General features: G+C 39.0%; 1 protein-coding gene across 11 annotated transcripts in view; it reads left to right on the top strand.

Annotated features, from left to right (window-relative positions):
- The window catches only part of LOC126297862 (orphan steroid hormone receptor 2-like), a 115,713-nt gene that overhangs the window by 65,618 nt on the left and 36,024 nt on the right, over window positions 1-14,071 (top strand). For all 11 annotated transcript variants that reach the window (XM_049989153.1, XM_049989152.1, XM_049989144.1 and 8 more), the window contains 2 exons: window positions 10,540-10,708; window positions 10,832-10,940. In XM_049989153.1, the coding sequence (XP_049845110.1) occupies window positions 10,540-10,708; window positions 10,832-10,940 (278 nt within the window). The remainder of the gene's footprint in view (window positions 1-10,539; window positions 10,709-10,831; window positions 10,941-14,071) is intronic.

The following is a 14,071-nucleotide window of genomic DNA, read 5'->3' as shown; positions in this document are numbered from 1 at the left end:
ATTTCATGCATAACACCACTATGGTGTCGCTGGATGGCATAGTGTTAAAGTAAATCGTGTCTTCCTAGAAGTAGTCCAAAGCTGTCACCTGTTCCTACCTGAACCACTTTTTTCTCGGTGTTTGAAGCTGTGTTATGCCAGTCTAATCATAATGTACTTCAAATTTACCTTTACCCTATTGCTACTATGATATTTTTCATTATTTGAAAAGTTGTTGCAGTTCTTTTTACAACTGGAGCAATAGGAAATAATGGTTCACCATATTTCCTCCCTACTTTACAGTACTCCGTCATTGAACACACCAATTCATGAGCTTGGCCACATGGCATACTTTCCTTTCATTATTTCACTTAATATGTTTTGCTTGCACTACTCGCTGCACGGTACATGGTTAAATATGAAATGAAATTAAACAAACACTAAAAGTCAAGCAAATTTTTAATTTGATGTCAAGTGCAGCAAACTGAAACATCAGCATCCTGTATTGCTAAGATTAATACATCTGATGAGACAGTTGTTGCTATCTGCATAAGTTCTATTAGCCATTGGCTGGCTCCAAGCCATGACTACGTAACAGAACTATGCTGCTGCCCCATCAGTAGCAAATACTTATCTTCTAGGCTTCAGATATTAGATTTCATCTATCTGGGCATCCAGAATGTGAGACCTTAATATTTTTCTTGGCTCTGTGGAATTTATTTGTTTGGTTACATCATATTCGGGTGTAAGAAAATCACACCAAACGGGGAGGAAAGGTTAATTCATAGTGGAAGCTTTCACTCACATGCTGTCATTGTACAAGGGCATACTGAAAAGTAGTGCCCCTTAATTTTTAATTCTGTTCTCGATATCGGTTGAGGCATTACATACCATTCATGTTATTTGGTTGACTATCCCAATTCAGTGATGCAAGTTGGAACCCTCTGCTGCTAGATAGCTCCTAATTTTAGTGTGTAACACAGTGGTGTGCAATCTAAGTCAGTGTGTGAGAAACAGTGCGCTGTAATTGAGTTTCTAACTGCAGAAAACATGTCTCCAATTGAAATTCATAGATGAATGCAAGCTGTGTACGGTGATGATTGACATGACATCAGTAATGTGCAACATTCTTTTGTTGATGCTCGTAATGAAGGAAATGGGGGTGCTAATCTCAGTGTGTATAACACAGCTCAGAGTGGATGACCGCACCCAGCAAACAATGACACTTATTGAAATTAGGTTGATGAACTCATTGGAGAACATGGACACAGCTCTCATGTAAGTGTAGAATATCATGAGAGTGTTTACAGGCCAGAGCTGCGGTACAGAAAACTGTGTGCATGGTGGGTGCCTCAGATGCTCACTTCTGACGTGAAACAGGGTAGGTTGTGAATATCTATCAAAAATTTCTTTTGCGTTTTGAGCATGAGGGTGATAACTTCCTTAAAAACATTGTGACAGGTGTTGAAAGCTAGATTCACTATTTTGACATCAAAACAAAGAGAGTGTCAATGGAATTGTGCAACAAAGTATCACCAGTGCCAAAAAATGTTCCAAACCATGCCATCAGCAGGCAAAGTCATGCCCACATTGTTAATTATGGGAATTTTTCATTGTATTAGTCTCCAGTTAAATTTTTTTTATTTGACTGGTTAGAACTGATAAACAGCAAACATGTCAGAGGTTTTAGAACAAAGACTATGGAGTACTTCATAGCAACAAACTGCTGCCGATGAGTGTGACGTCACAACTGTTTACATTAAGTTCATTGAGCAGGTGCCCAGAGGCTCACACACATGCATAGATGAGTTGCTTATGGGCAGTACCTTCTCCCGCTTCCGGCTACTTGAAGTGTGGCTGTTAGCTGTATCAGCAGCCAGATACTATCTGCCAAAATTGTTCTGGCATGCCCAAGTAGATGGTTTTGCGCACGTGCATAGCAGTCTGGGTTGTTGTAGGGAGGGGGTTAGTCTCCACATAAGCCATGTTTACGTTTAGTGATTCTGCTGTTCCCTCTTCATTTACACTTACCACATCAAATGAAAACAATGGATTTCTGTCGTTGGAAGCAATCAAGTGAATTAAAATACATTCACATAATTACTGAAGGCTAACATATGTTATTAGTTTCAGTTTTCTGATTTTATTTTATTTCCATGTTTTTGGCAGTCGGTCGCCTTGCAGATCAATGAAGTTATTTTTGTCAGTTTGCTAAATAAATGTGGCTTTTATTAATCTTTTCCCCAGAGGTAGTCAGTTTAATAGCAATAAAGTGTTTCATTCTGAGTTATGGCTGGTTTCAAATATTCACTGAATTTTAAGTGCACATTTTCATCTTCAGGCACATATGGCATGATCCCATAGTAAAGAATCAAACATGAGATAATGCAATACTAGTACCTGAAGAAAATTTGCATCACACAAATCGCACTGAAAAGCTAAATATCAGGTTGGGGCCTACTTCATTGTGAATCTTGACATATGAATGTGCACTTTAAGCTGAATTATGCATTTTAGTATGGTTTACAAAATTCCAATGCTCTTGGAGTATCCTATTTCTTTTATGACATCATGTAAGATCTCTTAATACTATATATGTACGAACCTATGGGCTTTATGTCCTCATAGTGGCCCACACGTAGTTAACACCTGTTTTCTGGTGCTCTCTGGCAACTGCTGAAACGAAGCTATTTCTAATACATCGGGGGAAAATATTGCAATAGGTACTTTCAAAACCATTAGTTTCCAACTACATCCCCTTTTACGCAAGATGAATTATATTACGTGTGCAAATGTACAATGGATTTCTTAAATGACAAGAGTGTTTGACTCTCATTTAAAACTTGATACACTGAGGACTAGCCATGTAGAAGAATTTTGAGCTCAGAAGACCAGACATTAATTATTTAAAATTTTACAGGCACATTTGTGTGATGTATCTTAAAGTGTAACACACACAAAAAATGCAAATATTATATGTGAAAGCTTAACTTTTCTTTTAGCCACACTATGTACATTAATTTAAACCAATAGCTTTTCCTATTTGTGTGTTCACATTACTTAACAGTGATGTTGCTATTGGCTGACAACGTCACATGTCCTATGCTCTGAATATCTGCTGTCATTGGCTGCACGATCACGTGACACGAGCTATGATTGGCTTACAGTAGCACATTGCAATCTCAATTTCAATGCTTCGGAAGGTAATGTGCTGTTTGGAATCTGTACTTTCATAATACAAATACAAAAATATGCAGTGTATTGTAATACGAAAATATACAGTGTGGATGTTGCTGCACTTAACAGATCTTCCCAATTTTTTTTTTTTTTTCTTTGAGAGTTTTTTCATTCTCTGAAGTTCCGCGCTGGTGTATAAAACCTTTACCCTTCAAAGGATTGATATTTTTATGGGTCCAATGGAAAATATACTGTCACTTGTCATGGAAAAGTGTATTTTTCACCTAGGAAGAAGTGTATTTTCCTGTGGAAAAAAGTGTTTTTGACTGGGAAATCAGGGGAAAAATCTGGGAATTTTTTTTTTCTTGTCCACGTGTACACCTTTTTGAAGGTACCACCATAAATTCTGCAAGATACTGTGAGACCTTCAGAAAACTGAAAGCACCAATTCAAAGAGTTCTTCCACATGTGTAGCACAGTCTCTTTCAGCATGAAATGCCGGATTACACATGAGCAAAGTGATGTCTTCAACAATATGATGTCTTTGTTTGACTGTCATAGATCATCCACAGTCTTGACTTGGCCCCATCCAATTTCCATATGTTTCGAAAACTTAAAGAACACCTTGAGGACTTCATTTTGATAGTGGTGAAGTAGAGCAAGCGGAGGTGAGGTTGTGACACTGTCAGCAAAGTCAGGCATTCTACAGTTGCGGGTATCAACAAACTGGTCTTTCGTTGGAGGAAATGCATTCATTGCCAGTGTGTCTATGTTGAGACATAAACATGTAGACAAGGTGTAGAAACTTAATCACATTTGTTTTATTTTGAAAAGTTTAATCGTTTTCCCATAAAAACTTATGAGGCGTTACTTTTCATTACCCCCTCATATTGAAATATTCATGCATTTTCATAATTTGAATGGATGGGCATTCAAAGTGCTGATTGAAGGTTATAGTGTTGGACCTTAATGAAAACTAGCTTTGAGGACAAAAATAAGTCCACTGCAACCCATGCTATTTTGGATGCTACAGTGAAAACTGTGTACCTGTTTCTTTCCCAAAACTATGGGATTTGTGTGCTTCGGGTATGTGTTATACACAATGGGACATACACCTTGCAAAGAACGTGTGACAACTGACAAAGTTAACAATCTGAGAATGTGTTCAGTGATCTGCAATGTAATGCAAGTGTTGAGAGAGACATCTCTGTCTTATGACTATGCCAAAGCAAGAAATTGAAATACATAAAGATGACATCTTTAATGGACACAAAATGGTTTTGGGTGGAAATTCTGATGTCCTTCTCCAAACACACTAAAGATCCTAGCTCTGAAGGTTGGTGCCATTGTATCGAAAATCCTTTGTATGAACCACAGTGGCAGGTGGGGGTGGGGGTTTGTAATGCTTACTTACTAATTTTAGACTCAGTCAGAATACACGGGTAATCATGATACACTTCCATTTGAACTATTGAATATTTTGAACATTCCTAATGTATTAAAAATGCATACAAGAGTGGAATTCAAACAGATATATTTCAATTTGATGGTCAACAGAATACAGCCTAAGCCATCCATGTGTGCTTCTCAAACCAACTCAGAGATAGAATATGCTGTCAGTTCTCTGACCTCAATATACTCGTCATTTGCGACTGCCAATGAGAAGTTTTTGGCCTAGTCTGGCTTAGTCCACAATTTTAATTGCACACTGTTCCCACAGTGCCATTTCTACCACATCTGTGCTCCAGTTAGCATTATAGGAGGCTGCTGCCCTTAATTGACATGGTTCATGTGGCAACACCGCACTTTAATTGTACCCCTGATTGGGGAACTTCGTTGCTACCAATCATTTGCTCACATGTTCTCTGTATAGAACTGTTGTACGTTTGCAAAGATAGCTGTGATTTTCATTGCATCCTACTGCTTTCTTGTTTACAAGTTCAGATTACTCAGTTATGACACACCAGCTATTAAAATTTCATCAAGACCTTAAAAATAATCCCAGAAGAGAGAAAATCTTATCAGCATCACATCCGCAACGAGAGGCGTGTTATGTTTCAGTCCGAATGCTACAGAGAATGTGTGCTGAAGCACAGAGAATAAAACCTGTAATCAAGAAATGAAGCTACACTTTCTCAGGAAAGAAAATAGGGGAATAAGAACGGTCACGGATCCAAGGACATAGTTCACTGTACTATATTTGAATTTTATGATTGTGGAGAGTATTCCAAAAGGCAGCAGATTTGGGTACAGAAAATTCAACAATGCAAGATTCATTCTTATGGACAATCTGATATTGTAGCAACTAGGGCAACTTTTATGAAAAAATGCCCATCAGGAAAGAAAATTGTCGTTGCCATATTATTTATCTCGATGAAAAATCATGGCACAGTGTACACCTGTCAGGATTCAAAGAGCAATGGTGGTTTGACAGTGCTAACTGGCACAGGAAATGGGCTTATTATCTGTCATGCAGGATCATCTGAATGTGGTTTTATGAAAAGTTGTTGTTGTCTTCTGTCCTGAGACTGGTTTGATGCAGCTCTCCATGCTACTCTATCCTGTGCAAGCTTCTTCATCTCCCAGTACCTATTCCAACCTACATCCTTCTGAATCTGCTTAGTGTATTCATCTCTTGGTCTCCCTCTACGATTTTTACCCTCCACGCTGCCCTCCAATGCTAAATTTGTGATCCCTTGATGCCTCAAAACATGTCCTACCAACCGATCCCTTCTTCTAGTGAAGTTGTGCCATAAACTTCTCTTCTCCCCAATCCTATTCAATACCTCTTCATTAGTTAAGTGATCTATCCACCGTATCTTCAGCATTCTTCTGTAGCACCACATTTCGAAAATTTCTATTCTCTTCTTGTCCAAACTAGTTATCGTCCATGTTTCACTTCCATACATGGCTACACTCCAAACAAATACTTTCTGAAACGACTTCCTGATACATAAATCTATATTTGATGTTAACAAATTTCTCTTCTTCAGAAACGCTTTCCTTGTCATTGCCAGTCTACATTTTATATCCTCTCTACTTCGACCATCATCAGTTATTTTGCTCCCCAAATAACAAACCTCATTTACTACTTTAAGCATCTCATTTCCTAATCTAATTCCCTCAGCATCACTCGATCTAATTTGACTGCATTCCATTATCCTCGTTTTGCTTTTGTTGGTGTTCATCTTATATCCTCCTTTCAAGACATGTTCATTCCGTTCAACTGCTCTTCCAAATCCTTTGCCGTCTCTGACAGAATTACAATGTCATCGGCGAACCTCAAAGTTTTTACTTCTTCTCCATGAATTTTAATACCTACTCCAAATTTTTCTTTTGTTTCCTTTACTGCTTGCTCAATATACACATGGAATAACATCAGGGAGACGCTACAACCCAGTCTCACTCCTTTCGCAACCACTGCTTCCCTTTCATGCCCCTCCACTCTTGTAACTGCCATCTGGTTTCTGTACGAATTGTAAATAGCCTTTCGCTCCCTGTATTTTACCCCTGCCACCTTCAGAATTTGAAAGAGAGTATTCCAGTCAACATTGTCTAAAGCTTTCTCTAAGTCTACAACTGCTAGAAATGTAGGTTTGCCTTTTCTTAATCTTTCTTCTAAGATAAGTCGTAAGGTCAGTATTGCCTCACGTCTTTCAACATATTTACGGAATCCAAACTGATCTTCCCCGAGGTCCGCATCTACCAGTTTTTCTATTCGTCTGGAAAGAATTCGCGTTAGTATTATGCAGCTGTGACTTATTAAACTGACAGTTCGGTAATTTTCACACCTGTCAGCACCTGCTTTCTTTGGGATTGGAGTTATTATATTCTTCTTGACGTCTGAGGGTATTTCGCCTGTCTCATACATCTTGCTCACCAGCTGGTAGAGTTTTGTCATGACAGGCTCTCCCAAGGCCGTCAGTACTTCTAATGGAATGTTGTCTACTCCGGGGGCCTTGTTTCGGCTCAGGTCTTTCAGTGCTCTGTCAAACTCTTCACGCAGTGTCATATCTCCCATTTCATCTTCATCTACATCCTCTTCCATTTCCATAATATTGTCCTCAAGTACATCGCCCTTGTATAGACCCTGTATATACTCTTTCCACCTTTCTGCTTTCCCTTCTTTGCTTAGAACTGGGTTTCCATCTGAGCTCTTGATGTTCATACATGTGGTTCTCTTCTCTCCAAAGGTCTCTTTAATTTTTCTGTAGGCAGTATCTATCTTACCCCTAGTGAGATAAGCCTGTACATCCTTACATTTGTCCTCTAGCCATCCCTGCTTAGCCATTTTGCACTTCCTGTTGATCTCATTTTTGAGACGTTTGTATTCCTTTTTGCCTGCTTCGTTTACTGCATTTTTATATTTTCTCCTGTCATTAATTAAATTCAATATTTCTTCTGTTACCCAAGGATTTCTACTAGCCCTCGTCTTCTTACCTACTTTATCCTCTGCTGCCTTCACTACTTCATCCCTCAGAGCTACCCATTCTTCTTCTACTGTGTTTCTTTCCCCCATTCCTGTCAATTGTTCCCTTATGCTCTCCTTGAAACTCTGTACAACCTCTGGTTCTTTCAGCTTATCCAGATCCCATGTCCTTAAATTCCCACCTTTTTGCAGTTTGTTCAGTTTTAACCTACAGGTCATAAGCAATATATTGTGGTCAGAGTCCACATCTGCCCCTGGAAATGTCCTACAATTTAAAACCTGATTCCTAAATCTCTGTCTTACCATTATATAATCTATCTCATACCTTTTTGTATCTCCAGGATTCTTCCATGTATACAACCTTCTTTTATGATTCTTGAATCAAGTGTTAGCTATGATTAAGTTATGCTCTGTTCAAAATTCTACCAGATGGCTTCTTCTTTCATTTCTTAGCCCCAATCCATAATTACCTACTATGTTTCCTTCTCTCCCTTTTCCTACTGACGAATTCCAGTCACCCATGACTATTAAATTTTCGTCTCCCTTCACTACCTGAATAATTTCTTTTATCTCATCATACATTTCATCAATTTCTTCATCATCTGCAGAGCTAGTTGGCATATAAACTTGTACTACTGTAGTAGGCATGGGCTTTGTGTCTATCTTGGCCACAATAATGCATTCACTATGCTGTTTGTAGTACCTTACCCGCACTCCTATTTTTTTTTTTTATTCATTATTAAACCTACTCCTGAATTACCCATATTTGATTTTGTATTTATAATCCTGTATTCACCTGACCAGAAGTCTTATTCCTCCTGCCACCGAACTTCACTAATTCCCACTATATGTAACTTTAACCAATCCATTTCCCTTTTTAAATTTTCTGACCTACCTGCCAGATTAAGGGATCTGACATTCCACGCTCTGATGCGTAGAACATCAGTTTTCTTTCTCCTGATAACGACGTCCTCCTGAGTAGTCCCCGCCCGGAGATCCAAATGGGGGACTATTTTACCTCCGGAATATTTTACCCAAGAGGACGCCATCATCATTTAATCATACAGTAAAGCTGCATGTCCTCGAGAAAAATTACGTCTGTAGTTTCCCCTTGCTTTCAGCCGTTCGCAGTACCAGCACAGCAAGGCCGTTTTGGTTAATGTTGCAAGGCCAGATCAGTCAATCATCCAGACTGTTGCCCCTGCAACTACTGAAAAGGCTGCTGCCGCTCTTCAGGAACCACATGTTTGTCTGGCCTCTCAACAGATACCCCTCCATTGTGGTTGCACCTACGGTACGGCCATCTGTATCGCTGAGGCACGCGAGCTTTCCCACCAACGGCAAGGTCCATGGTTCATGGGGTGGTTATGAAAAGTGCAAAACTAATTTTAACAACCAGCGAATCTAGCAGTTACGATCATGCACTGAATAGTAATGTGTTAAAACACTGGTTTCTATATTTTTTACGTTAGTTAGGAGAAGGTTGTGTGATTGTCATGGATAACTCCAGCTGTCATTAAAGAGAGAGAGAAAGAGGAGAAAATTCCTAATTCAAACACAAAGCAGGAAGAAATTGAACAGTAGCTAGAAGAGAGACCTTCCAATTTTGGGTTGCTATACACAAGTGGAAATGTTGGAAAAGTTAGGAACATTACAAGCACCTTTGAGCAAAGGAGCAGAACTGGACCATTCTGAATTAAAGATGTGCAGCATTTACTTGAAGGAGGTTTTAATGAAGGTACTGTGGAAGATTGGGTGAAGTGCATACACCACATTTAAAATGACTTCTTGAAGGAAGCCAGCAAAGGAAATTGAATTCAAAGCAAGTGTGACTGATGCAAATGACTCTTCAGGTACCCAGTTCGTTGGGTACACTTAGTTCTTTGCACAGGATAGTTAAACAAAAATAAGTTACGTTAACTGTTATCTTTTTTCTTCCTTCTCCTCTCCAAAGTTATAAACACTTTTCCCTCGCTTTTCTCCCTTTGCTATCTTCCCCTTTTCTATCGCCTCCAAAATTTTATCAGTACAAGACAGAACAGCCAGTGGCATACAGTATCTGCACTGGCTTATTTGTCAGTGTTCGTTGTGGGGAGGGGGGGGGGCGGGGTTGGGGGGGGGGTATAATCCACTTGAAGACCTAATGATTGCTTAAATTTTCAAGTAATCAAAACTGCAATAATTATAATTTAACAGGTGAGTGATAGTAATGTCTTTTGCTGCAATATACCTCCTAATTCACACAAGAATACATAAACATGGAAGGCCTCCAGAATGGAGCTCTGGCTGCTCTTTCACTCCAGTATTTTGAAAAATTTTCATGATGTATGATTTTTCAGCCTTAAAAAAAGTTAAAAGAGCCCATTGTTTGTGTCTGGCTGAAAATCTCTATTGCAATGTACTGTCTGCTGATTTTGGTAATAGTGTCATGCTCATGTGAGCATCTTGTAATGCGCTATACACACATGTCAAGACCGTGCTGTTTGATGGCTTTAGTTTTCCTGTTTCTGCTAGGCATGCACAGGCCGTGTGGCCAAAGGTTTCAAACTTCTGTTGGAGTGTATGGCATGAAAAGGAGTTGCAGGAAGCCAGTAGGAAAGGTGTATTGAGGGGAGGGTAGTTTACTTTCTATATTTACACCTCCAGTTTAACTGTTGCTCTGTACGTCTCTTACTGTTCTAAATGATTCAGGGGGACCCTTACCATTAGTTAATTTTGTATGGTTATATGCAACTATAAAAATGTGATGCCAATAGCTTGTGCACGCATATAAAACTTTTTATTGTGCATGAGCTGCAGTTAACACTACATATGCTTGCTGTACAAATATTATTGTGCTTATTTTCATCTTGCCTTTAGCAATATTTTTTTTGCGCATTGTTGTAAGGAAATTAGTTTCTATGCATCAAGACGTACACAGAGCATCACCCTAAATGTGTCTGTGCATTTTTCAGTTCAGATACACATGTTGCTTTACTACGTGCATGTTGGGCTGAGCTTTTTACTCTTGGACTTGCTCAGTGCTCTGAGGTGCTCTCACTTTCTTCCATCCTTTCATCAATTATTGGTCATCTTCAAACTTCTGTAACACAAGAAAGCATATCTGCACGACATGTGAAACAAGTAAGTTGAAATTTGGAAGTTATAATGTTTACTAAGGTTGGCGTCTTACATTCCTTCATATGAGAGCATATGAAATTAAAACATAGAAGTATGTGGTGTTTTCATAAGTATGGTGTCTTACAGGTGACGGATCACATATGTAAGTTGCAGGAATACGTGAATTCTATGAATAGGCTCCAGATTGATGAGCATGAATATGCTTACTTGAAAGCGATTACACTTTTCAGTGCTGGTAAGTATGATTTATACAGTTCAACTCTCTATAATTTAAGATGAAAATGCAGTTTTTATAGTAGATTTATTTAATTCTCATAAGAGAAGTTTATTTTTGCTCTGACTGTTTTATTTCCATTATTGCCTGTAAAATGTTGATATTTGCTTAACTGAACCACCAAATAAAGTCGTAGGCTTTTGCAGACATCACAAAGCTTTTTCTGTCTCTCACTAGGTCTGTGGAATAGTTACCATTTATTTCTATTATTATTATTATTATTATTATTATTATTATTATTATTATTATTTTAATTTGATAGTGGAATCACTCCTTAATACTGTAATTGCATGTTCCTGGGTGACGAAGTGTCAGTGTTTGTTGAGGATTTTATAATCATTAGTCGTAATTTTTTTTAAATTCCTATTGGTTACACACTATCAGATGTGGTATTTGCGTGAATGCAATATGAGATCAAATCCAAATACTAGCTCAAGATTGTTCATAAAGAAAATGTTGACACTTGGCATTGTGTACTTGCAACACAAATTGATGTAGACTCAGTACCACTCTTAGATAGCCCATTTGTATAAGTTTAAGGTGGTGTCAAATGAAAACAAGACAGATGGAAAAAGAGTAAGTAATCTCTTTATTAGTTCAAAAGTAATTACCACAACTGTTAATACATTTATCCCACTGTGAGACAAGATGATTGGCACGTTCATGGAAAAAAGTTTGCTCTGGGCCAGCTCACATGTTGCAAAGGTTGTTTAGATTATGCTGGAGAAGTTCCTCTGGGAAGCCCTTACACAATCTCCACACAGTCCCAATCTCTCCCCATCTGATTTCTACATTTCTGAAGCCATGAAGACAGACATTTGTGGCCGATTTGCTTCAGTTGAAGAGGTGCATGCTTGGGTAGAATTGAGGTTCCATAGAAAACCACAAACAGTTTTAAGGGAAAGCACTGACTGTCTTGTCTCTCACTGAGATAAAATGTATTAACAGTTATGGTGATTACTTTTGCAATGATTAACAGTTTACTGTCTTTCCACACGTCTCATTTCCATTTGACTGACCTTCATAATTATAGCATCATTCATTCCCCCGTCTCCCCGCCATGGACGTCGGGAGTGAAGTTACACATCATGCAACGTATTGCACACAGTTTGAGTTGTAACACGATGTCCTGTGGCTGCACAAAAAACATTACTCAACATAATGGCATTTCTGTCAGGGTTCCTACAAGCCATAATCTGTAGGTAGCGATCATCCACTGTAGTAGTAGCCATTGGGAGGCCTGAGGGAGGCATGTCATCGACAGTTCCTGTCTCTCTGTATCTCCTGCATGTCCGAACAACATCGCTTCGGTTCACTCTGAGAGGCCTGGACGCTTCCCTTGTTGAGAGCCCTTCCTGGCACAAAATAACAATGTGGATGCAATCGAACTGCAGTATTGACCATTTAGGCATGGTTGAACTACAGACAACATGAGCCGTGTACCTCCTCCCTGGTGGGATGACTGGAACTGATCGACTGTCAGATCACCTCTGTCTAATAGGTGCTGCTCATATATGGTTGTTTACATATTTGGGTGGATTTAGTGACATAACAGTCAAAGGGGCTGTGTCTGTGATACAATATCCATAGTCAGCATCTATCTTCCCGAGTTCTGGGAACCGGGTGATGGAAAACTTTTTTTAATGTGTGTAGAACACTTGGAAACTGTTTTGCAGCTATTGTTGTACCATTTTCAAGAAAATCATTCCATCACCAATCGACCAGTTCCATATGTTGCACCTTCTTCATGTTTTTGGCTGTGGTTACAGTTTTATAGCATCCTTCACTGTAGCCACATGAAAATTCATCTACCCCTTTTTTTGTGTCAGACATGACGGAGTAGACTTCTTACATAATCCCCAACAGCTTAGGATCAATTACCTTTGGCTAATAACTGTCAAAACCAAAATAATTTTGTGATAGCCCAGTATTCCACTTTAACTGTTCAAATGAAACTTGTACAAAATACCACTTGTAAAAACCATAAAGAAAAGAAACAACAATCTCTTGCGTGGATGAAGTTGACCCCTGACTTCTACATTATTGCACAGCATGTACTCACGTGACAAAAGCAAAACTTCATTCATATCAGTGCAACTGTTGCTTGGGCTGAGGACATTTCCCTTTGCTCTTGACACACAATAAAGAGTAGTAGTACTGTGAGCTGTCAGGCCAGATTACATCAAGACAGGTGATTAGGTGAATACTCTATCCAGTTTAAAACTTATAAAGTGGTTATTATTTGTATATTTCCGAAATGTTGTCATTATTTAAGAGGTGAAATGTTGTCACTGTTTAGAGGTTGAGGTTTTGTTCTGTACACATTGCCGCCCTCCCCCTACTCTATACACCACACAGTAAAAGACAGACATAGTGCAGGGAAGATAAACAGTTCAACAGATTAAAACTGTATGGAACTTGGATTCATATATATGCCTGTTATGGGCAACACTTCACTAATTAATTTGTCAGAGTATTCAACACAGTTCAGCTCAAAATTTCGTTATGGACATATGGAAGGAGCAGAGATTCAGCCCTCATCCACTTGCTCAGATGTACTTGTTATGTGGTTTTTTCTTAAATTTGTTAATAGAGCTGTTGGAACAGCTCCCTTCCTCATCTTTGCTCTATCTCACAAGGGGACCATCAGAACTGTTAATAACAGATTTCAATGAGTCTTCGGTATGTTGTAGTGGGACCTGTCCAGAGTACTGGGCTAGTGGCTTTTCATGTGACAGGCTCTAGTTGCTGAGAAAATTGATCTTGAAGTTTTATGTGCACCTCCTATACCCGTAATCTTACTCCTGTTTTGACCAAGCGAGCGTAGTGCATTGCCTGAGGTTCATGGCTAGCACACTGTCAGTACTGGTTCAGTGGCTCCCTGTGGGCAACGCAGAACTGACTAGTCCCATTCAAAGCTTTTTTTCTGCGCAGTGACGGTTTTTGCTGCTTGTTCCGCAAGAGATCTGTTGTACATTGGTTGATCTGGCAGCTAATGTGATTGGTATTAATTGCATAATCAGTTCAAACTCAGGGATAAGTACTTTTGTATGTATCTGGAATTCTTTGGTAGCTGTTAACACTTTGTTACT

The sequence above is a fragment of the Schistocerca gregaria genome, chromosome X (assembly GCF_023897955.1).
Source record: "Schistocerca gregaria isolate iqSchGreg1 chromosome X, iqSchGreg1.2, whole genome shotgun sequence".
NCBI classification, from domain to species: Eukaryota; Metazoa; Arthropoda; class Insecta; order Orthoptera; family Acrididae; genus Schistocerca; species Schistocerca gregaria.
Note: the sequence above shows the minus strand (reverse complement) of the source record. Positions and strands in the feature narration are given on the sequence as shown.